General features: G+C 43.7%; 1 protein-coding gene across 3 annotated transcripts in view; it reads left to right on the plus strand.

Moving 5' to 3' along the window:
- Positions 1–26,445, plus strand: part of EDA (ectodysplasin A) — a 354,857-nt gene that overhangs the window by 171,676 nt on the left and 156,736 nt on the right. For all 3 annotated transcript variants that reach the window (XM_075322754.1, XM_075322755.1, XM_075322756.1), the window contains exon 2: positions 7,525–7,630. In XM_075322754.1, the coding sequence (XP_075178869.1) occupies positions 7,525–7,630 (106 nt within the window). The remainder of the gene's footprint in view (positions 1–7,524; positions 7,631–26,445) is intronic.

Here is a 26,445-nt window from a genome sequence, read left to right on the forward strand (position 1 = left end):
GATGGTATAGCAGCAAGTATGTTTGCACCCTCCGCCAGTAGGGGCATAAGTCCCATGTAGGTGTGCTGCGCCCTGTGGTTCACCAGTAATAGACACGACACAGATTAACTGATATTTACTCACTTGATGTTGCAAGTGCAGTTTGGTACGGCTGGTCAACCGACTTTCCTTTGTCCCGGTGCTGACATGAGTCCCAGTTGAGCCCTCCGTGCACATGCAGAGCTGATGGTCCCCTTGCCTGAAGCTGTTGGTGACCTGCGACGCTCCGCTCCTTTGTCTTTCCGGGCCCAGTATGACAGGCCTCGCGGTCCCTTGTGGGGTAGGCTACTTCTCTGTGCCCTCTCCCGGGTCCTATATATGAGGCTGTGTCCCTGAGCTTATGGGTGGTGTGGTACCCTGGAAGTCACCACACACGGCTGGATCAGCAGACCGCCTGCAGCTGTCGTCTACTCTGGGGTCCAGTACCCCCTCGTGCGTAGTGCCTGGGATCTTTCTACCCTCAGGCTACTACCTCCTAGTCGCCTTTTGGGGGTCTCCTCACAATCCTCACACCCCTCTCACTCACTGACTCCTTTCAACTGTCACTCCTTCAACTGTTGTTTTTCCTCTCTGCCAACTCTGCCTAGCAACACCTGTTGCTTCCCACAAGCCACACCCCTTTCCCAGGCTAACAGCTAAGGGATTGGTTCTCACATCTGATCACTGTTAACCCTCTACATGCTGCGCCCAGGTCTCAGGGAATGTGCCCCTACCTGTGTGTGAGGTGTGGGTTGTCAGCAGAGGGTGCTCCAGAAAGCCTTAGGATCCTGCAGATCACTGGGGAAGCATATCCCAGGGTGCTGCATATATATATATATATTTTTTTTTTTTTTGGCCTATTTTGCTTGAGGAAAACAAGCCGTCTAATAATTCTGCACACCTTGATAAAGGGTGTTGATATCCTTAGGCATCTCCTACCTCATTACACAAATAAAAATCACTTGAGTTGCTTCATTCAATAAGCACCAAATTTATACAGTTTGGAGTTGGAAAATCAGCATAAAAATGGTGGTCAAAATAAATACCTACTAATTGTGCACAGACTGTATATGATTAGGAGGGATAAAGGAAAAATATTTTGCTAACATCTTTTATAAATACAAATCACTATATGAAAAAAAAACACAAAAAACCCCCCAAAAAATTACCCACATTTTTGATAATATATTTAGCATAAAATCCTGACTTAAACAGTAGGTCATTTCCTGATGATACAATCCATTTAACAAAAGTTGAACCAAATTGTTGACAAATTCTGCAAATCTATAAGTAAAATCTCTTCCTTCATACACCGGAATGTGTGGCCCAGCCAAGCCCTCCTATAGTCTCTGATATCTGATGGATTTCATTCCATTGACTGCCATGTAATCGTGAAATCCCGCAGGGAATAACACAGGCAGCAAATTCTGTGCTGTTCATTGCGTTTTCCTGCGTTATTCCCTCCGGTATTTCACGGTGTACCTACGGTAATGTTCATCGCTGCCCTGCGGTTTGCAGGGAAGTGATGTCATTATGACAGGAAGAGGAAGCGGAGGAGAGCGTAAACACACACATCACAAACACAGACATACAATACACACACATCGCACTCACACACAGACATATAGAATACACATAGAAAGCAAACGGACATATAGAAAAAAAACACACGTGGGCTCCGCCGTATTTTTACCATCCATCCGAGGTAAGCACACAGTGGCGGCCTGGTATTCTCAGGCTGGGGAGGGCGAGAGACAGGGTTAATGCCCCCCTCCTCCCGCACCCAAGAATATCAGCCCGCAGTTGTCCCGGGACTGTCGCATCCATTATGCGGCAGTACCGGAGTGTCCCCAGCTCTTCCTGTTGCCGTGATGCGGTGGCAAATCAGGGTAATATAAGGAGTTAATGGCGGCGGATCGCCGCCACTAAGTCCAGGCTTGATCATGGCAGCGTCTATGAGACAGCTGACATGATCAACCCGTAAGTAAAGTGAAAAAACACGCACCGAAAAATCCTTTATTTTAAATAAAACACAAAAAAAAACCTGGTTCACCATTTTATTAACCCCCCCAAAGCACAGCTCCGGCATAATCCACGTCCTGTGATGCTTGCATCCAGCCGCGACTGACACTACTGAATGCAGCCTCGCAACGAGACAGCAGAGGTAACCACAGGGCATTTCCCACGGCCGGTAATGTGAACACACATTACCGCTCAGGAGAAATGCAGCGTGTGCTCACAGGGACTCTTATCTATCTCTCTATCTATCTCTCTATCTATCTCTCTATCTATCCCTCTATCTATCCCTCTATCTATCCCTCTATCTATCCCTCTATCTATCCCTCTATCTATCCCTCTATCTATCCCTCTATCTATCCCTCTATCTATCCCTCTATCTATCCCTCTATCTATCCCTCTATCTATCCCTCTATCTATCCCTCTATCTATCCCTCTATCTATCCCTCTATCTATCCCTCTATCTATCCCTCTATCTATCCCTCTATCTATCCCTCTATCTATCCCTCTATCTATCCCTCTATCTATCCCTCTATCTATCCCTCTATCTATCCCTCTATCTATCCCTCTATCTATCCCTCTATCTATCCCTCTATCTATCCCTCTATCTATCCCTCTATCTATCCCTCTATCTATCCCTCTATCTATCCCTCTAGCTATCCCTCTAGCTATCCCTCTAGCTATCCCTCTAGCTATCCCTCTAGCTATCCCTCTAGCTATCCCTCTAGCTATCCCTCTAGCTATCCCTCTAGCTATCCCTCTAGCTATCCCTCTAGCTATCCCTCTAGCTATCCCTCTAGCTATCCCTCTATCTATCCCTCTATCTGTCTATTTATCTGTCTGCTATCTATCTCAGAAGGAAATTACTTTTTTTTTTCTTTTTCTTCTTCAATGTGCTTTATTGCATTGAATGCATTAAAGCACATGTACCAACCCGCATGCGGCAATACCGCGAACAATACCGTTGGCAAACCGCATGCGGTTTTCGAATGTGGTTTGCCGCGTTTTTTTTACCGCGGGTGCGGTAATATTTCAGACCCTGCGGAATTTTCTTAAGAAAATTTCGTTTTCTAGTGTGCACAGGGCATAAAGCTTCAATCCATCGACCCCCGCAATACACTGGTGGACACAGAGAGAAGAGGACCCCAGTGTACGAGAACAATATATGTACAATATATGGGCCCTTTGCAGTCCAATATTTCATCATAATGCACAATTACACCTGCTTTGCAAGTGGAAATGGGCCCCCTTACCTTTTGAGCGCCTGTTCGGCTGTACAGATTGCACCATTGATATATACACCCCTGCCGCGACCAATCTACACAGCTCTACAAAACTCTCCCCTGTAACCAGCTTTTTTACTTCTCCTAATGAAAAGGTTTCCAACCCACTTTCATAACGTGCACCTGATCTAATCCCAGTCCAAACTCATTCACAGCATTGGCCCGTTTCACACATCTGGCTTTCCGCCGGTTTGCCGGATACGGCGCACGCCAGTACACTGTATACAGTACAATGGCAGCGCGACAAGTGCCGGTCACATGCTGTCATGTGACCTGGAAGTTGCGGCGGCGCCATTGTACTGTATACAGTGTACTGGTGTGCGCCGTATCCGGCAAACCAGCGAAAAGCCAGATGTGTGAAACTAGGCTATGTCCGCACGTTGCTTTTTACCTGCTTTTTACCTGCTTTTTTGCTGCTTTTTCAACTGCAGCGTTTAATGCCAAAATGGTTCTGCTTTTCAAGCAAAGTCTATGGGAATTTGGGTTTCTTGTCCACACTATGCTGTTCAAACTGCAGCCTTTTTGTTGCAGAACTTTGGTCAAAAACTCAGCTTTGCACTGCAAAACCCAAATGGCAAAAACAATTGACATGTCAGTTGTTTTTGCCATTTGGGTTTTGCACTGCAAAGCTGAGTTTTTGACCAAAGTTCTGCAACAAAAAGGCAGCAGTTTGAACTGCATAGTGCGGACAAGAAACCCAAATTCCCATAGACTTTGCTTGAAAAGCAGAACACAACCATTTTGGCATTAAACGCTGCAGTTGAAAAAGCAGCAAAAAGCAGGTAAAAAGCAACGTGCGGACATAGCCTTAGTCCTGTGTTTATTCAAGCTGTCACTAACCAGTTAAGCCTCGGCATCTTCCTTTCGTGGTTTGCAACCATCACAGTGACCCCTGTAGGATACTCCTGCTCCTCTCACTTCTGCATCTGGAGGTGATCAGGGCACATTACTGATATCCGCTGAGCACCTCTCCTGGTAGGGATCACTAGATGTGGTGTCACTGCACACGTCCTGATGTGAAAGCTGTGAGGAGGACAAACGTAAGACTCCATCTCTCATTATTATAGTGTTCACTAAGGGAGTGGTGGAGAAGGCAGCATGAGGGGGGAACACTGAGAAGCTGTCACTTATTTTAGATGGGCAGAGAAAGTTATCACTTTTAAAATTGATTATGCAGCCATTCTGACATGAAGTTTTGACACCAGTCTCATCTGATCTAAGACATGTATTTAAAGGTAATCTGTAACCACCCACATGCATAACGTAGGCCCAGAGACCCTGATTCCAGCGATGTCAATTACTGGGCTGCTTAGTGTAGTTTTCATAAAATTACTGTTTAACCCCTTCACCCCAGGGTGATTTTCCATTTTTCTTTTCTTTTTTTTTATCTCCTCCCTTCTGAGAGCCGTAATTTTTTTCCTTCCATCTTGCCATATATAGGAGGTCTTGTTTTTTTGTGAGATGAGTTGTACTTTTAAATGAAACCATAAGTTTTATCATATAGTGTACTGGAATATGGCAAAAAAAAAAATCCAAGTGCCGAAAAAGTGCGATTGCATGATTGTTTTGGAGTTATTTTAATCAGTGTTCACTATATGGTAAAACTGATGTGTCAGTGTGATGCCTCAGGTCGATACGAGTTCGTAGATACCAACCATGTACAAGTTTACATTTATCTAAGGAGTTAAAAAAAGGATTCAGAAGTTTGTCCAAAAAAGTGGCGCACTTTTTGCACCATTTTCCACGACCCATAGCGTTCTCATTTTTCTTGATATGGGGCTCAGTGATTACTTATTTTTTTGCGTCTTGAACTGGCATTTTTAATTTTTGCGCAGATGCTACTTTTTTACTGCCTGTTATTGCATTTTGTGTAAAATACGGTATGTAATGACCAAAAAACGTAATTTTGGCGTTTGGAATTTTTTTCCCGCCACGCTGTTTACCAGTCAGATGAATTGATTTTATATAATCATACATTGTGCATTTCTGAACGCTGCAATACCAGATATGTGTATATTTTTTTAACCTTTAATTTTCAATTGGGAGAATGGGTGGTGATTTGAACTTTTTTCAGTTTTGTTTTTTTTTAAACTTTTTTTTTTACTTTTTTATTTTAAATCCCATATGGGGCTGTATGGATCAGCAGTCTTATCGCTCATTCATTTCTCCTGATCAGAGCAGCATCGCTCTGGTCAGCAGAAATGATGCTCTCCTGTTACAACTGGTGCTCTGTCGGCTCTAATAAGAACTACGTTATGATATTGACAGTAGTCATCACATGACCCTGTGCTACCATGGCAACCATCGGCTCCCCGTGATTGCATCATGGGGCCTGCAATGGTGGCAGGGAAAGGCATGTTCTCCGCTGTGGCGCTTTTAAATCGCACTGTCACATTTTGTGTGATTTAAGGGCTTAACAGGCGAGGGTAAATTGCGGATCCACCTGCGCCTGCGAGACACACATTTCTGTTGTCCAAATCTGCAGACATATGTGGGGATCACCACCGGCTCACCGCAGCAGCCAATAGTGATCACCCCTTCATGATTTAGGATGTACCGCTACGTCCTAGGACGTGAAGGAGTTAATAATCAGCAGTAGATTATCATTAGAGTACTACTTAGTGTGTTGCCAGGTAGGCCAGCATATGCATGAGCTCTGTATAACTGTTAGATCTGCAGCAGAGAAAACATTGATTTTATCAAAATTACAGAAAACAGCTCAGTAAGTGACACATTGCTGGAATCACGGACTCTGTCTCTACATTATGCTGCTGTCAGATGGGGGAGCAAAAGCCTGGTGACAGATTCCCTTTTAGGTATGCAGTTTTATTGAGATCTGCTCCTCATTCTGCATAAACGCTTGAAGAAGCTAATGGACCTGCTTTGCAGATTTTCATATGGAATGCCGTCATTTCGAGGTTTACATACCTAATATTATGAAGTGGTTTTGTATTCTTACTATAACTTGAGTTTTAGCTCCCGCATATTTTGGGGGTCTATCCCAGTAGTGCCAATACAAAGTATGAAAACATCTCTAGACTTCTACATTTAGCATATTTTGTGTTCTAGAATTAGACCTTATTAACTGTTCAGCAAAAATAAAAAAAAAAAACGAGTAATACTGTGACGTGAAGTTTACCCTATAGCAACATTCCTAATTTGATTACGGTATTATACACTATTTCACAATAGTATTGATGGGCTGGGGACTATGTAATTGTAGGTGACCACAGTATGACCAATGAATGTCTGAACCCAACTGTAAGTGCTCAGCGTGCACGCTACCTACCACCGTCTGATGGACACATGGGGAACCTTTGCCTTCACATATGGTTGCATATTGGGGGGAGTTCTGCCTTTACTGGCATATAAAAAAATCTCTTGCTCATGTCCATATCTAAAGGTACATTCCAACACGGGTATCCTTTTAATCTACATACACAACATAAGAAGGTTCTCTAATGTTGCTGTAATTCTGTAAATTGATATTAAAATGATATTTCCTGATTGAATGTAATGATTTCCGGGGTTCAGCCTTGCCCATGGCGTTTACATTGCAGTGCGTACGCTGTATAGGTATCTGAAATTACAAGCTGCTTTCAATCATTCCTGGATTCAAGTTTGGACACAGACCGCTCATATTCGGCTTGATGTAAGAATGCAGGTTTCCTCTCATTTCTTGGCACACACATGAGCTTTGACATTTTTAGAAGTACCTGTTTAATGTTCTTACTGACTAACGGCACTTGCTGAAATTTCATTAAAAAAAAAATTGGGAGTGTTTCCCAAAAGTGTAAGATTCACCTAATTGCTTAAACAGAACCCCTCCGATCTGCAAGAACATTACCCGTAACGCACGTACTCCTCTGAAACTAGTGTTTGTTTGCTGCAAGAGTTACCACCAGAGGTCACCATGTAATCATGGGGTGTATTCTAGGTAAATGGAGATCCATCTAATCTTAGGCCAAAATATGCAGATTTTGCTATATACCAGTATTCTGACTGTTTATTATTCTGCTCTTTCTTTTTTTTTTTGAGTGGAATTGTATGTTGTGATCAGCTTTAAATTATGCTTTTATTATGCCTTTCTACCAGAGGATATTCGATAAGCAGTGTGAATGTTCTTATATTTGTCCCCTAAACTGAATTCCTATCTGTAAATATGCATTGTCACATGTTTCATTTATTACTTTGTATTTTCTTGCAGATGGCCATCTTAAATAGTCTGAGTAGTGAAGACAGATCACATCTGGAAGAAGGCATCAGGCTTTTACGAAGGACGAGGCGGAACAAAGGCAGCGAAGGCTCTGAGAGTAAGTGTTGCTTTTACTCCAGGGCTTCATATCTTTAAAGGATAAAAGGAAAATGGAAAGGGATAGGAGTAATATAAGGATACTTCAGGCTTCAGGTAAGATTGTGTCATTTTCCATTTCGTTTAATACTTTGCAGGATAATAGTCAGCTACGCTGGGTAGGATTCTGTTGATTTTATTAGTAGAACTAGGACGAGTTAAGGCTCTGTTCACCTCTTCATTGGAGGATCTGTCTTGGATCCAGGCATAAATACTGGACAATTGATTAGCGTCTGACCTTTACTGTCTGTGACAATGCAGACATCATGTCAGGCTGCACGGACCCCATTTTACATGGGACACATCTGGTGTCTGGCATAATAGGGATCCAGCATTTTTATTAATGTTACTAGTGATGAGCGAGAACTACCATGCTTGGATGCTCAGTACTCAAAATGGGCTTGACTCGTGTATCCAGCATAATGGAAGTCAATTGGAAAGCTCTTCCAGAAAAATACTTGTCTCCCATGGACTTCCATTGTACTCTGTACTCGAATCGAGGCCATCCAAGCTGCTTGTTTTGCGTACCGAGCCCACGAGCATGGTAGTGCTGGCTTGTCACTAGATCTGACCGTAATGGAGCGGAAATGCTGAATTATTAAATACTAATAACACTGTAGCCATTATGCTTCTGTGATTAAAAAAAAATCCCCGCCTCTTGGAATTAAAAATTTCTGTTATTGCTATTTCTTGTAGTCCTATAGGCAGCAATGATGCTCTGGTCCCACAGGCGCACTGCTGCTTCTTTCACTCAAGGACTCCCTTTCTCCTGATTTGTAGAGGTCCTTTATCTTTTATCCTGGAGATTAGTTATAAATATTGTTTGTGAGAGCCCTTAGATCCTTCACAAGTGGGCAATGTGCCATTTTTGGTCTTAAATTTTATTCCTCCCCTTCTTCCAAGAGCTATATATTTTTTTTTTTATCTCCATAGCCGTATAAGGGCTTGTCTTCTGCAGGACGAGTTGCACAGTGTCTTGCAAAAGTATTCGGCTCCCTTGAATTTTTCAACCTTTTCTCACATTTCAGGCTTCAAGCATAAAGATAAACATTTTAATGTTATGGTGAAGAATCAGCAACAAGTGGGACACAATTGTGAAGTTAAATGAAATTTATTGCTTATTTTAAACTTTTTTTTAAAAATTAATAACTGAAAGTTGGGGTGTGCAATATTTTATATAGTTACATAGTTACTTAGGTTGAAAAAAGCCCTAGGTCCATCTAGTTCAATCTTCCTCCACCAGTTCTACATTTGGTCACTAAGTCATTTATAACCAACAATGTTTTGTATACTGAGGAAATCATCCAGCCCTTTTTTAAAAGCTGTTATAGTATCTGCCATTACTACCTCTTGTGGTAGGGCATTCCACAGTCTGACTGCTCTAACTGTAAAGAACCCTTTCCTATTTAGCTGTCTGAATCGCTTTTCTTCCACTCGCAGTGAGTGTCCCCTGGTCCTTAGTATTGTCTTTGGAAGAAATAAGTCATGTGCCAGTCCTTTATATTGACCACACATGTATTTATACATATAACTGAGGTCTCCTCTGAGACGTCTTTTTTCTAAGCTAAACAAATCTAACTTTTTCAACCTCTCATCATATGGGAGGCCTTCCATTCCTTGTAATAGTCTAGTTGCCCGCCTTTGAACTGCCTCTAACTTCTGAATGTCCTTTTTAAAATGTGGAGCTCAAAACTGGATCCCGTATTCCAGATGTGGCCTTACAAGTGATTTATAGAGGGGTAACAATACGTTGGGATTACGGGATCTAATCTCTCTTTTTATACACCCTAAAATCTTGTTTGCTTTAGCAGCTGCTGCTTCACATTGAGTGCTGCTGCTCAGCTTATTTGTAATAAAAATACCCAAGTCCTTCTCCTGTTCTGTAGTCCCGAGTTTACTTCTATTTAATGTATACACAGCTATAGGATTACTCTGTCCTATGTGCATTACTTTACATTTATCAACATTAAATCTCATTTGCCAAGTATCTGCCCATTCTGACATCTTATCCAGATCTTTTTGTAATATTGTACTATCAAGGTCAGTTTTTAATATCCTACATAGTTTGGTGTCATCAGCAAAGACTGACACTTTACTATCAATCCCATCCACAAGGTCATTAATAAAGAGATTAAAAAGAATCGGTCCTAGCACAGATCCCTGCGGCACCCCACTGCTGACTGCAGCCCATTTAGAGAATGTACCATTTATGACTACTCTTTGTTTCCTATCTTGTAGCCAATTCCTTACCCAGTTGCATATAGTTTCCCCTAGTCCTTGCTTCTGGAGCTTTAATATAAGGCTATTGTGTGGTACAGTATCAAATGCCTTTGCAAAGTCCAAATAAATCACATCAGCTGCATTACCAATATCCAGGTTTGCACTTACCCCCTCATAGAACCCCAACAGGTTGGTTAGACACAACTTATCTTTCATGAATCCATGCTGTTTGTCAGTTATTATATTATTTTCTGCAATATATTTTTGCATGTCATCCCTTAAAATGCCCTCAAAAACTTTTCATACTACTGATGTGAGGCTTACTGGACGGTAGTTGCCATATTATTCGGCCCCTTTACTTTCAGTGCAGTAAACACACTCCAGAAGTTCATTGAGGATCTCTGAATGATCCAATGTTGTCCTAAATGACTGATGATGATAAATATAAGCCACCTGTGTGTAATCAACTTTCCGTATAAATGCACCTGCTCTGTGATAGTCTCACTGTTCTGTTTAAAGTGCAGATAGCATCATGAAGACCAAGGAACACAACAGGCAGGTCTGTGATACTGTTGTGGAGAAGTTGAAAGCCGGATTTGGTTACAAAAAGATTTCCAAAACTTTAAACATCCCAAGGTGCGCACTGTGCAAGCGATCATAGTGAAATGGAAACTGCAAATCTACCCAGACCCGGCCATCCCTCAAAACTTTCATCTCAAACAAGGAGAAGACTGATCAGAGATGCAGCCAAGAGGCCCATGATCACTCTGGATGAACTGCAGAGATCTACAGCTGAGGTGGGAGAGTCTGTCCATAAGACAACAATCAGTTGTACACTGCCAAATCTGGCCTTTATGGAAGAGTGGCAAGAAGAAAGCCATTTCTCAAAGATATCCATAAAAAGTGTCATTTAAAGCTTGACACAAGCCACCTGGGAGACACACCAAACATGTGGAAGAAGGTGCTCTGGTCAGATGAACCCAAACTCGAACTTTTTTGGCACAATGCCAAACGATATGTTTTGCATAAAAGCAACATAAGCTCATCACTCTGAACACACCATCCCCACTGTCAAACATGGTGGTGGCAGCATCAGGGTTTTTGCCTGCTTTTCTTCATCAGGGACAGGGAAGATGGTTAAAATTGATGGGAAAATGGATGAAGCCAAATACCGGACCATTCTTGAAGAAAACCTGTTGGAGTCTGCAAAAGACCTGAGACTGGAACGGAGATTTGTCTTCCAACAAGACAATGATCCAAAACATAAAGCAAAATCTACAATGGAATGGTTCACAAATAAACGTATCCAGGTGTTAGAATGGCCAAGTGACAGTCCAGACCTGAACCCAATCGAGAATCTGTGGAAAGAGCTGAAAACTGCTGTTCACAAACGCTCTCCATCCAACCTCACTCAGCTCTAGCTGTTTTCAAAGTAAGAATGGGCAAGAATTTCAGTCTCTCGATGTGCAAAACTGATAGAGACATACCCCAAGCGACTTGCAGCTGTAATCGCAGCAAAAGGTGGCGCTACAAAGTATTAACTTAAATGGGCCAAATAATATTGCACGCCCCAATTTTCAGTTATTTATTTTTTAAAAAAAGTTTAAGCAATAAATTATGTTCAACTTCACAATTGTGTCCCACATTTTTTTTTTTTTTTTTTTTTTAAATAAATACATTTTATTTACCATGTTCCCAGTAAAACTGACCTGGCAATATGGTTCTTCAGGTCAGTATGATTTAGCAGATACCAAATGTATACTTTTGTTTTTCATTTGAGTAGTGATAAAAAAACAACTGAAATCTGGACGCCACCAAAAAATAAAAAAAATGTGCTTCTGTCACTATTTTCAGTGACCCGTAACATTCTCCTCTTTCGGGATATGGGGCTTTTTGAAAGATTATTTTTTTGCCCCTGAGCTAATGTTTTTAGTCATACCTTTTTGGGGAAGATACAATGTTTTGATAGCCTCTAATTCCATTCTATTTCAAACTTGCGGTGGACATAAAAAAAAACCCCAGTATTTCTGGTGTTTTAATTTTGTTTTCTTATTACGCTATTTACTGGTCAGAATTATTTATTTTATATTTTGATTAGTCTTTTATAAAAGCAGCGATACAAAATATTTATTTTTTTATTGGTTTATTGTTAATGGGGCAAAAGAGCAGTGATTTGAACTTTTTGGGGTTTTTTTTAAAACGTTTTTTCCACTTTTTATTGTATCCATTTCAAGCTGCAATCGTATGATCTTTTGTGCACATAGCAGTGCATTGGCACTGCTATGTATAGTGAAATTCACAGTCTACTATGAATACCAGCTAAACGCTGGCTTTCACAGGGGTATTCTAATTACAGGCACTGGGGTCTTCAGCAGATACCAAGCTGTCATGGCAACCCATTGTGATCACTATATCACAGGCACACCAATGAGCACATGGACACACCTACCTGCCAGTGTGTGTTAAGGGCCGCTTTCAGAGATTGACAGCAGCTGTTAAAGGCACATGATAGTTGAATAAGTCAGCTGCCGCTTCTGTCGCTAAAGGCTTTCTTGCAGCTGAATGAATCAAATATATAATAAACTAGCTGTAGTACCTGGGCGTTGCCCGGGATAGTCACTGTCTCTTTCCCTGTCTGTCTCTGTGTGTCTGTCTGTGTTTGTCTCTCCATCTGTGTTTGTCTCTCCATCTGTGTTTGTCTCTCCATCTGTGTTTGTCTCTCCATCTCTGTGTCTCTCCATCTCTGTGTCTCTCCATCTGTGTCTTTCCATCTCTGTGTTTGTCTCTCCATCTCTGTTTTTGTCTCTCCATCTCTGTGTTTGAATCTCCATCTCTTTGTCTCTCCATCTCTGTGTCTGTCTGTCTCTTTCCCCGGTCTGTCTCTTTCCCCGGTCTGTCTCTTTCCCCGGTCTGTCTCTTTCCCCGGTCTGTCTCTTTCCCCGGTCTGTCTCTTTCCCCGGTCTGTCTCTTTCCCCGGTCTGTCTCTTTCCCCGGTCTGTCTCTTTCCCCGGTCTGTCTCTTTCCCCGGTCTGTCTCTTTCCCCGGTCTGTCTCTTTCCCCGGTCTGTCTCTTTCCCCGGTCTGTCTCTTTCCCCGGTCTGTCTCTTTCCCCGGTCTGTCTCTTTCCCCGGTCTGTCTCTTTCCCCGGTCTGTCTCTTTCCCCGGTCTGTCTCTTTCCCCGGTCTGTCTCTTTCCCCGGTCTGTCTCTTTCCCCGGTCTGTCTCTTTCCCCGGTCTGTCTCTTTCCCCGGTCTGTCTCTTTCCCCGGTCTGTCTCTTTCCCCGGTCTGTCTCTTTCCCCGGTCTGTCTCTTTCCCCGGTCTGTCTCTTTCCCCGGTCTGTCTCTTTCCCCGGTCTGTCTCTTTCCCCGGTCTGTCTCTTTCCCCGGTCTGTCTCTTTCCCCGGTCTGTCTCTTTCCCCGGTCTGTCTCTTTCCCCGGTCTGTCTCTTTCCCCGGTCTGTCTCTTTCCCCGGTCTGTCTCTTTCCCCGGTCTGTCTCTTTCCCCGGTCTGTCTCTTTCCCCGGTCTGTCTCTTTCCCCGGTCTGTCTCTTTCCCCGGTCTGTCTCTTTCCCCGGTCTGTCTCTTTCCCCGGTCTGTCTCTTTCCCCGGTCTGTCTCTTTCCCCGGTCTGTCTCTTTCCCCGGTCTGTCTCTTTCCCCGGTCTGTCTCTTTCCCCGGTCTGTCTCTGTCCCCGGTCTGTCTCTTTCCCCGGTCTGTCTCTGTCCCCGGTCTGTCTCTCCACCGACATCATATTACCTCACACATACAGTAAGCGTCTTATACTATGAATGTCCTTTGTTCCTATAGCAACCAATCATAGCGCTTATTAATAGCCTGTAGCTCGCAGCTCCATTCAGTTTAATGGAGGCAGGTTTTTTGGAGAGTAACTGTAAAGTGCTGGGTTTATTTTTCTTGTCAAAACACAGTCTGACGTTCCCTGAGTCACATGAGGCGTTTGTGCTAAATTTTGTGATTGTAAATGCGTCGGTGCGTATTCCTTTAGCGGACATACACACACATACATACACACACACACACACACATACATACATACACTCAGCTTTATATATTAGGTTAGGATCTTATATTTTTTTCTTTTGGCTTCTTAATGTTTAGTACCAATTTGTGTAATCTCATTTTCTTTCTGGGAACTTATTTCTTTTCAGTTTATGATGTATAATATATGTTGAATTATGTTGTCAGTTTTCATATTTTTTTCTGTGAGCAATGCACAAAGCAGGGCATGTAGTTTTCTGGCATGAATTGCTCATCCTCTTTCTATAGAGCCCTGGACTTGTTGGTTCCAATGCTGTGATGCCTCATAACATGCTGTTTTTAGTAGGGAAATCTATTGAGGATTGTGTATTCGCTATAAGAGATGTACTTCGCTGTGTCTCACTTCTCTGGTTGATGAAGAGGCGTCATGATGTGGTATGATGCTCTGATAAGATGCCTACTGATCCACACTATCCAAAGACTGAATATTGACATCAATGGTCTCATGAGGCAATTCATAACTCATTTCTGCTGGGCCTATTAGTTTGGGGCTTAATTTTAGATCATGCTCTGAGTCTATGGTAGTTCTGCTAGTGTTGATGAACTACATTAACCCCTTAATGACCGCGGGCAGGAATATTGCATCCCTGCGGTCATAGTGTTAATCCTCGACGGCTGCTGCGGGCAGCCGGGTGGATCAATGCACATGTCAGCTGATTTGTACAGCTGACATATGTGCCTTGCAGGCACAAGTGGAATCGCTATCCACCCGTACCTGTTAACCCCTTAAATGGTGCTGTCAAAATGTGACAGCGCCATTTTAATGGCTAACCCTGTAATCACATATCGGCCTCCACCGGAAATCACGTGGATCCGATGGTTGTCATGGTAGCACATGGTCACATGACTCAGGTCCTGTAACAAGCAGCCGAGTACTACAGGTTACAAGAGATCAGCATTTCACCCGATCTGAGTGGGGCTGCTCTGATCCGGAGAAATGAATGAGTGATCAGACTGCTGATCCTTATAGCCCCTTAGGGAAACTAATAAAATAAAAAGTTAAAAAAAATAAAATAAACTTAAGTTTGAATCACCCCTCTTTTGCCCCATTGAAAATTAAAGGGTTAAAATACACACACTTGGTATCGCCGCGTTCAGAAATGCACATTCTATCAAAATATTAAATTAGTTAATCTGATCGGTAAACGTCGTAGCGGCAAAAAATTAAACGCCAACATTACGGTTTTTGGTCGCAACAAATTTTGTGCAAAATGCAATAACAGGCGATCAAAACGTAGCATCTGTGCAAAAATGGTACTATTTTAAAAACGTCAGCTCAAGACTCAAAAAATAAGTAGTCACTGAGCCATAGATCCCGAAAAATGGGAATGCTACGGTTTGTGGAAAATGGCGCTAAACATGCTCCACCTTGTTCTGGCAAACTTCTGATTTTTTTTTAAACCTTGAAATAAATGTAAACCTATACATGTTTGGTGTCTACGGACTTTCACCGACCTTTGGAATCATACAGATAGATCGGTTTTACCATATAGTGAACACTGAATAAAATATCTCAATCTTGCAATCACTTTTTTTTTTTTGCAATTTTTCCGCACTTGGATTATTTTGCCATTTTCCAGTACACTGTATGGTAAGACTCATGGTTTCATTTAAAAGTACAACTCGTCCCACAAAAAACAAGCCCTCATATTGCAAAATGTTTTGCTTTTAGTTAGAAAAAACATTTGACAATTAAAAAAAACTTTGAATGTTCATTCTTTTAATCTAGTTATATCACACAAAATAGTGAAGAGAAATATATTTCTCGCGTCTGCTTTACATCAGCATAATTTGCAAAATATTCTTTTAATTTTTAGGATTTTAAAAACATTTAACATCAATTATTTTCAAGCGAATTAACAAAAGATTTCTTTTTAAGAACAGATTCAGCTTTGAAGTAACTTTGGGGTCCTATATAACGGAAAACCCACCAAAGTAGTGATGTTTGAAAAATTTCACCCACCAACAAATTCCTAACTATTGTCAGTAAGTTTATTAACCCCTCAGGTGCTTATCAGCAATTAACTCAAAGCGGAATGCCAGAAATGAAACATTTTATTTTTACCACTAAAATGTTGGTGATATCTGAGCAGGCCACTATAGCCGGCAGACTCTAAGGTTATTATTTCGACTTGGAGGTGCTGAAAGTGGGGAAACAAAGGGCGCAATAGGGTCTTACCCGGTATAACATGAGGTGATAGGAAAAAAATAGGTACACTCACCTGATGGGGTTGTGACAGTCACAACTCCTTAGATCGCATGTAAGTGTCCGCGTGGTTCAAGCAGCGGCCCCGTGATAGCGTGATAGAAATATGATAAAATAGAATACGGGTATATGCCGCGCTTAAAAAACACTGATGCAGAATTAATGTAGAAATTTCTTTTATTACAGCATTCCAACGCGTTTCAGAGACAAGGACTGTCTCCTTCCTCAGGGAAAAAGAAATTATACGCATATTCCCAGTCTAGTGCTTTATAAACGGATCCATACTGCCACGTTGAGAGCCATGACGTCATCCACCAGGTTGCTGGGCGATGACTTCTAGACACGTGGAGCCGTACAAGGAGGAGAAAAAAGGTCACATTTTGATACATTTAAAACATCACAAAAACACAAGCAATCATAATAAAATACAATAAAATGTAATAAATTCTTAAAAATGTGTGTGGTTGTTTATTATGAACGTGTATGGAAATGAAAGCAAAGTTTGGGTGTAAAAAATGTTTTTTAAAAGGGAAATAGTAAAATGCGAACCTATAGAGAAGATGCTGGTGTGCAGAGGAGTTGAACACCAAACCATTACTCTAAATCCGTCGACTAGTCTTGATGGAAATAGGACTGGTGTGTCATTTTATGGCTAAAAAAAAAACAACAAACTGATAGTTGTGAACAATTATTCTAAATTTATTCTGGTGAACCATGAAGCGATTTAGTATATATAAAAGTCTGTTCGGTCATATTAAAGCGATTTGTGTTAGTGCAGAACCATTAAAACCGTTTTGATTAGAAGGAATAGTGAACGTGTCTAAGTGTAAAAATGGGATTTGTTTCAAAACCATGAAGAGCTAGTAAGAGAGAATCTGGAGTGAGACAAAGAGATCGCAAACATGAAGGAAAGGAGCGAGTATCAGGGTTGTCGAGGTGAAACGAGTTCAGACCGTGGGGAAATGAAGAGATGCGCAGGCGCACAGAACAAGCCTAACCCAGCGGAGGTAACAAAAGGTCAGACCGTGAGAAAACTGTGTGCAGTGATATAGAGTGATGGGTATAACCACATGTGAGGCGCACACTGAGCAACAAGAAAGGGCGGACGAAAATGACAATTATACTAAGAAGGGATAAAAATGAATTGAGATGATTATTTAATATATAAAGGAATTTTGAATTAAAAAGGGGAGGATATAAAGAAATGAATATATACCACAAAGAGGGTTATTTTGCTGGAATATGCTCAATATAAAACTGAGATTGTCTCAATTTTTACCATTCACTATCTCAGTTTTATATTGAGCATATTCCAGCAAAATAACCCTCTTTGTGGTATATATTCATTTCTTTATATCCTCCCCTTTTTAATTCAAAATTCCTTTATATATTAAATCATCTCAATTCATTTTTATCCCTTATTAGTATAATTGTCATTTTCGTCCGCCCTTTCTTGTTGCTCAGTGTGTGCCTCACATGTGGTTATACCCACCACTCTATATCACTGCACACATAGTTTCTTTCTCACGGTCTGACCTTTTGTTACCTCCGCTGGGTTAGGCTTGTTCTGTGCGCCTGCGCATCTCTTCATTTTCCCATGGTCTGAACTTGTTTCACCTCGACAACCCTGATACTCGCTCCTTTCCTTCATGTTTGCGATCTCTTTGTCTCACTCCAGATTCTCTCTTACTAGCTCTTCATGGTTTTGAAACAAATCCCATTTTTACACTTAGACACGTTCACTATTCCTTCTAATCAAACCGGTGTTAATGGTTCTGCACGAACACAAATCGCTTTAATATGACCGCACAGACTTTTATATATACTAAATCGCTTCATGATTCACCAGAATAAATTTAGAATAATTGTTCACAACTATCAGTTTTTGGTTTTTTTTTTAGCCATAAAATGACACACCAGTCCTATTTCCATGAAGACTAGTCGACGGATTTAGAGTAATGGTTTGGTGTTCAACTCCTCTGCACACCAGCATCTTCTCTATAGGTTCGCATTTTACTATTTCCCTTTTAAAAAAAAATGTTTACACCCAAACTTTGCTTTCATTTCTATACACGTTCATAATAAACAACCACACACATTTTTAAGAATTTATTACATTTTATTGTATTTTATTATGATTACTTGCGTTTTTGTGATGTTTTAAATGTATCAAAATGTGACCTTTTTTCTCCTCCTTGTACGGCTCCACGTGTCTAGGAGTCATCGCCCAGCAACCTGGTGGATGACGTCATGGCTGTCAACGTGGCAGTATGGATCCGTTTATAAAGCACTAGACTGGGAATATGCGTATAATTTCTTTTTCCCTGAGGAAGGAGACGGTCCTTGTCTCTGAAACGCGTTGGAATGCTGTAATAATAAAAGAAATTTCTACATTAATTCTGCATCAGTGGTTTTTAAGCGCGGCATATACCCGTATTCTCTTTTATCATATTTATATCATTATTTCGACTTGGACAGCCATGGCAACCATCAGGACCACACCATCACGGGACACCGATGGGGATAAAGAGAGAGTCTCCATGCTCATTTAACCATCTAGATGCCATCACTTATTTACAGCAGTATCTAAGGGGTTAATTGGGCATTGCAGACGTCAACGCTGATCAATCACGAAAATGTGCTTTTCTTTAAAAAATAAGGACATATCTAAGTGACCCTAATCTTTTGAACTGTAGTGTATATACTTTTTACTTATATATTTTCCAAACAGGTTCCGGTTTGCATCTTTCCACATCCTGGCAGCGTTACTTCTGCTTCATACAGCATTGTTCCTTATGTTGGCACACCATCACTGCTGTGTATGCAGGTGGCTCGCATATTTCAATAGCTTGGCTTGCTTAGATCGAAAAAAGGGGCTGTCGTGGCTATTAAAATGAGTCAGCCAGCCTCCTTCACATGATGTGCCGATGCCGGAAACTGTCTCCACTGTCGACTACAAGCTGCTGCTGATGGCCGAAGATCAAGACATCTTTGGAAATCCAAATATATTAGTACTGTGTGTATCTTTATATGAGAAACACATCTAAAGTTAATTTTCTTTTAAGTGGGCAACCCCTTTAAAGCTGAGAAGGTGTCCTTGTTACATAAGATTTGGCATTACTTCTGATAATCCTGCTTCTGCTTAAAATCTTGTTCTAGGATATTGAAATCACATGGTCTTCATCTTTCCAAAGGGAACAGCAAGTATTTATTACAGACAATCTGGTAAAAGTGTGTGCATTCTCTTCTTTGTCTGCAGTTACTTTCATACTGAACATGAATGTTATTTTCTAGTTCGTTTAATCAAATATATTAGATTTGGAAAACCATAAGTCAGTTTCCTTCAGAATAAAACCCATCATTACCAGCATTAAGAATGAGGTCATGTTGAATTAACTCGGCTGAGCTACAAACCTTTGTGAACGTAACATGAGGACATTTTGCCAGGATGATGCTCTTGAGGGTTGCACTTGTGTCATCACACCAGCATTAATTTGGTAACATGCGTTGTGTGCATTCTTGCATATCAATCTTGTTTCACATTTATTCTGTTTGTTGGATATATTTTCTATCTGATGAATTTCTTGTAAATACCTTGCCGGTGGAGTTTTGTTTCATGTTTATTCTCATTTCTTTTAGCAGAGATTAAGTGCCTAAAGACTTATTTTAAGTTTTTAGAGACCCTACATCTTTGTCTTCACTTTGGCAGATTTTTTCATCTCAAGGCCGCTTTCACATTGCATTTTTACCTACGTTCACTGGATCCGTCGGGGCATCCATATGAACCCCCTCCCTCCCCCTCACAAAACTGGTTTCGGACGCATATGTTGACGGGGCCATTGACTATAATGGAGCAGACTGAATCAGCGTGTGTTCTGTCTTGCACCATTTTCGGGCATATACGCTTTCTACAGACGGACACCCAGATGTAGTAGGCTACGTTCATGTGTCCTCCTGCAGAAAGCGTATTTGCCTGAAAATGGTACAAGACAGAGCACAGTGTGACTCCGTCTGCTCCATTTTAGTCAATGGCCCCGTTGGCATATGCGTCCGAAACCCGTTTTGCAGGGGGGGGGGTGAGGGGGTTCGGACAGATGCCCCGATGGGTCCAGTGAATGTAGGTGAAAACAAAAATGCAATGTGAAAGCAGCCTAAGGGAATGTACAATGGTAGGTACACTCTGAAGCCCACCAGAAAAAGCACTTAAAAAAAAAATACTAAAAATTACTGAACATATGCACTGCGATGTCAGAATGACTTGCTTTGCATGTTCAGACTTGTTGACTTTCTCTTAACCGCCTCAGGATTTGGAAGCCGCAGAGTGGTTAAAAGAACTGCCCTGACTGTTCTTCAGGCGCCTTTTGCTTAAAATAAAAACGGTAAAGGCAAAACTAGTGCAGAAGAACTAACCAAATGAAACCAATAAAAGACACTTCAGGGAAAACACCTCCAACGTTTTCTTGAAAGTCTTAAGATTGAAAAACTTAACTAGAATGCCAGCGTCTAAAAGATATCGCTTGCATGTACCTTTGAGACAATATCTCTGGGCAAATGTTTCCCAATTCAGGAGATTATTCAGCCATAAATTTGTATAAAGGAAGAAGTGAAGGAACGGCATCTTCCATGAAGCGATAAGAAAAATCAAGAGTCTTTATTCAAAGCTGTCACGAACAGCCGGGGAAGTCCCTCAGAAATCCGCAGCTGTTCACTGATTTGTTACACACGACTACTCTCTAGCGCCCCCCTTGTCTGCAGGCCACTTTTGGTACTGCAGGACAATGCATAAGATGAGGCTGCTGAGCTGATAATGCCAAATATTGGAGGTCTCACAGCAAGGGTAAATGTATATCTCTGATTCCTGCTAATGGAATATTTATATACCTCGGTACCCTTAATGATAGCACTCCAATAATTCTATGCAATAACAATTACGCTGCCACCACCCAGACTTTCTACAGGTAGCTGGGGACCCGTTTCAGATAGCATAAGGCCCTTCGGGGTTTTGGATTCGTATATAAAGCATAAGGAAAGAAACTCTTAAATTTTTATATATTTAATCCGAAAATAGGCAGTGTTTAAAGAATATACAGGAATTTACAAAAGGGAACAATACACATTACGGCATAACAGTTACATAAAATAAAAGGTATAAACGTGAAACTTACTAAGCTTCTGCCATAGAAGTGACGTCTGCTTATGGAGGGAGGGTCTCCAAGAGATGTTAGAATCGGCCAGCATCACCCTTCATGATGCCCTCCACGTGCTGACTGCCCCAAAAGACAGGAACTGTCTCTTATGCTCTTGCTAGCCCCCCTTGCCTGTGACATCATTTTACAGTCACTTGTGGGCTGGGCTTGAGATGGTCACAAAGTTCCATAATTCTAGGGTTTTTCATATCTTTGCTCCTGGGTCACACAGGTGAAAGATATTAGCGTCATATTTAATATCTCGATTTTACAGTTACATTGATACCAAACACAACGCCTCTAGCACAATTTTACTGGCCAATACTAATTTGTCGTGATTCCGTCGATCTCCTCGTCAGGTGAGACGGTGCGCTGGGTTCCGCACGACGCAGGGATTCTGGCAATGTGTTTTTCATCTTTCTAGCATTAAAGTCGCACTTCAAAACCTGCTTTGGGAGTTTTCCCGCCAATATTACAAAGAATTGTCTTTCTCTGCAGCTGTTGGCTTTAGTTCTACCATCACCCAAAGTCATAAATACCTTAAGCTTCCAGGCCAATCAGATAATCGCCATGACGACCTGTGGCTGGTGAAGAAGAGGGGGATGAAGTCCTTTCAACAGTTCTACATGACACCTCCCCCTTTTTGAGGTAGCATGGGAGATTGATTTGCCAATCGTCTCCTAAGCCTACCTCGCTGGCATCCCCCTGCCGGGACAGCCCATCAGCGTTGCCATGCTCAACACCCTTCCTGTGTTGAATGGTAAAGTCATACTGCTGTAGTGCCAAGCTCCACCGCAGTAGCTTACCATTGTCGCCGGCCACCCGATGTAGCCAGCTGAGAGGGTTGTGGTCTGTCACTATGGTGAAGTTGCGTCCATATAGGTAGGGCTGCAGTTTCCGCAGGGCCCACACTATAGAGAGGCACTCCTTCTCCACAGTGGCGTAGGCCACTTCCCGGGATAAGAGCTTGCGGCTGAGAAACATCACCGGATGCTCTTCTCCCTTCCCATTTACCTGGCTGAGTACTGCACCAAGGCCAAACGCACTGGCATCTGTCTGAACTATGAACCGTCGGGTGAAGTCCGGAGCTTGTAGGATTGGGGAACTGGCGAGGGCAGCTTTTAGTGCCCTGAAGGACCGTTCACAGTCATCTGTCCAGGTGACTACTTGCGGTAGCTTCTTTTTGGTGAGGTCCGTCAACGGCTTAGCAAGAGCACTATAGTTAGGAACGAACTTCCTATAGTACCCTGCCGTACCCAAGAAGGACATCACCTGCTTCTTTGACTTGGGGGTAGGCCAGGAGGTGATGGCATCAACCTTCCCTGGCTCTGGTTTCAGGGTCCCGCCACCCACTCTGTGTCCAAGGTACTGTACCTCCGTCATGCCGATCTGACACTTCCCTGGCTTTATAGTCAGACCAGCGCTTTGGATCCGCCTGAGCACCTGCTCCAGGTGCCCCAGGTGTTCCTCCCAAGTGGGACTAAAGATGGCAATGTCATCCAGGTAAGCTACTGCAAACCCTCCTAGTCCCTCGAGCAGCTGGTCGACCAATCGCTGGAAAGTGGCAGGAGCATTTCTCATGCCAAAGGGCATGACGAGGGATTCATACAGCCCGAATGGGGTGATGAAGGCGGACCTTTCCTGTGCTTCCTTGGACATAGGAATCTGCCAGTACCCTCGACTCAGGTCCATGATGGTCAGGTACTGGGCCCCGGCTAAGCAATCCAGTAACTCGTCGATGCGTGGCATTGGGTACGCATCGGGTGCTGTGATTGCATTTAGCCTCCTGTAGTCCACACAAAACCGGGTTGTCCGGTCCTTTTTGGGAACCAAAACTACAGGCGAGGCCCATGCACTTTTGGACCTCTGGATCACTCCCAGGACTAGCATTTCATCGATCTCCCTTTTTATGTCCTTTTGTACCTCTAGGGAGACACGGTATGGGGGTTGACGAACTGGGGAATGACTCCCTGTGTCCACCTGGTGGGTGGCTAGGGATGTCTTCCCTGGGACATTCGTGAAGGTCATCAGGTAGGGCCGAAATACCTCCCGCAGCTGGGACTTTTGGTCCAAGGATAGCTGTGGGTTGAATGCCGCCTCCTCGATAGACCCTCCATCCCGGGCTGAGGCGAGCAAGTCCACCAAGACTTCACTTTCGCCTTCCTCGGGAAGACTACACACAGGAAGAGCAAAGGCTTCCCTGTCATGATGAGCTTTCATCATGTTGACATGGAAGACCTTTTGCCTCTTCCTGGCATGGTCGATGGTGACCACATAGTTTACGTCATTGAGGCGCTGATGCACCAGGTATGGACCCTCCCAGGCCGCCTGAAGCTTGTTCTGGGTCATTGGGACCAGGACCCACACCTTCTGACCCACTTCATACACCCGCTCTCGAGCGTGTTGGTCGTACCATCGCTTCTGGCTGGCCTGGGCTTGCGCCATATTCTCATGCACCATCTGCGTCATTGACTGCATCTTGTCACGGAGCCGAATGACATACTCCACAACGGACACTTCTGGGGAATTCAGTTCCTCTTCCCAGGATTCCCTTACCAGACCAAGAGGCCCCCGGACTCGTCTGCCATACAGGAGCTCGAAGGGGGAAAACCCCGTTGAGGCCTGTGGTACCTCTCTGTAGGCAAACAGCAGGTGTGAGAGATACCGCTCCCAGTCGCGTCCATGTGACTCAACCAGCATCTTAAGCATCTGCTTAAGTGTACCATTAAATCGCTCACACAAACCATTGGTCTGTGGGTGATAAGCGCTTGATATCAGATGCCGCACCTGCATTTTCTTACAGAGAGCCTCCATTAGACGAGACATGAACTGAGTCCCCTGGTCGGTAAGCATCTCCCTGGGAAATCCTACTCGGGAGAATATGGTCAAGAGGGCATCTGCCACCTTATCGGCTCTAACTGAGGACAGAGCCACTGCCTCCGGATACCGGGTAGCATAGTCTACCACAGTAAGGACGAACCGTTTTCCAGAGCTGCTGGGGACGGCCAGAGGCCCGACAATGTCCACAGCGACCCTCTGGAAAGGCTCCTCTATCACCGGCAAAGAGATCAGGGGAGCTTTGGGAGCAGGCCCTGACTTTCCCACTCTTTGACATGTGATACAGGAGCGGCAGTAGTTGGCAACATCTGTCCCCATTTTGGGCCAATAGAAGTGGTGAGACAGCCGGGCCTTGGTTTTGCTAACCCCCAAGTGTCCGGCGAGTGGGATCTCATGGGCAATCCGCAGCAACTCACTCCTAAAGCGGTGAGGCACCACCAGCTGTTTTTCCTTCAGCCACTCTTGTTGGGGGTTACAGGGAATTGTCTCCCGGTACAACTTTCCCTGGTCCCAGAATACCCTCTCCTTATCGGTCTCGGAGGAGGGCTTCTCTGCGAGGTCCCTTAACGTCTTTAGACTGGCATCAGTTCGTAGAGCCACCTGAAACTCTTGGCTAGAGGCAGCCAAAAGTGACGTTAAGGTTCCAACCTCACCGGGACCCTCTGGGACCTGCTCTGGGTCCATCACCAGTTCCGTTATCCCTCTGGGTGAAGAGGTGTCAGAAGGCAGGGTTTCATTTGCGTTCTGGGCACTCTGACTGCGGGTGACAGCACCGATGAAGGCTGTCTCCCCGGGGAATAACCACTCTTCCCCATCAGCCTGACAGGTACTACTGGCTGTGTCACTGTCCGCTGTGACACTGCTCAGCTGCATTTGGCCACTGTCCTCGTGGTTCTCATGTCTGCCTCCATCTCTGTCAGCACAGACACTTGCTACCTTGGGGTTGTCCTCAGCCACGTCACCCTGCCGCGTGGCATGGCTGAGTTCCCCTGTACAAATCTCCACTTTATTACCATGCACAACATTTGTAATTACGTTCTGGGTATCCGCATTCGGGTCGCATGACTTATCAACAACATTTGCATCACATGATTTAACAACATTTGCATCACATGACTGATCAACAACATTTGTATCACATGACTGATCAACAACATTTGTATCACCTGACTTTTTGGATTCGGGAGGATCATCAGGGAGAAATTGTGCGACTAATCGCCCCAGATCAGTCCCCAATAAAACATTGGTTGGTAGATGTTCATCCACCCCCACTTCCCTCCACCCTCTCCCAGCACCCCAGTCGAGGGGAATCAGGGCCATTGGGAAGGAGTGGTGGACACCCCCCGCCAAGGCGACAGTCAGGAGTTTTCCCGGGATAAAGTTTTCAGGGGGTACCAGTTCAGGGCGGACCAGTGTTCTGTCGGCCCCAGTGTCCTTGAGCCCCACAGTGGGGGTTCCGCCTACGGTGACGGGGTGTAGGTTTTCGCAGGCCCTACCACCCGCCTTCCTTGCCAACAGGACAGTTCCAGTAGGCCCTTGGGCCTTGGATGTGGGGTTCCTCTTCTGCCTCTCTGGGCAACCAGAGCTGAGGTGTCCAGGCAGGTTGCAGGAAAAACACCTGCGAGTGTCAGAGGTGGGCCGGGCACTGGTGGATGAAACAGGACCTCCGGGAGGTCGGCTGGTAGGGGCAGGGGTGGTTGTAGTTGTCATCTTACCCCCTTTCCAGCTAGTGGTGGACGGCTTCCGCACCTCCGATGCACGGTTGGCCACATAGGCGTCGGCAATCTGGGCTGCTTTTGAGGCCTCCTTGGGCTCTCGGTCCATAACAAACTGTCGAACCTCCACAGGACAGACATGTAGGAGTTGGTCCTTCACCATGAGGTCCTTTAACTCCTCAAAGGTTGTAACGGACAGTCCTTGGATCCACTGGTCAAAGGTGCTCTGGAGCCCACCCTCCAGATCGCTGTAGCTGTCATGAGGTCCGAGCTGGAGGGTCCGGAATTTTTTTCGGTACACCTCCGGAGTCAGCTGATACTTCCGTACTAGGGCCTGCTTTATGGCCCCATAGTCTCCACTCCGCTCTTGAGGGAGACTGGCAAACGCGTCCAGGGCCTTGCCTCGCAGCCCTGGGGTTAAGTATTGTGCCCATTGTGTTGCGGGCAACTGGTACTGCAAGCAAGTCTTTTCAAATCCCGTCAGAAAGCTGTCCAAATTCCCGTCCTTTTCCATCACAGGAAAGTGCTCCGGTCGGGGCTTAAAGCTGCTGGCATTATTG

This window comes from Anomaloglossus baeobatrachus, chromosome 9 (genome assembly GCF_048569485.1).
Source record: "Anomaloglossus baeobatrachus isolate aAnoBae1 chromosome 9, aAnoBae1.hap1, whole genome shotgun sequence".
NCBI lineage: Eukaryota > Metazoa > Chordata > Amphibia > Anura > Aromobatidae > Anomaloglossus > Anomaloglossus baeobatrachus.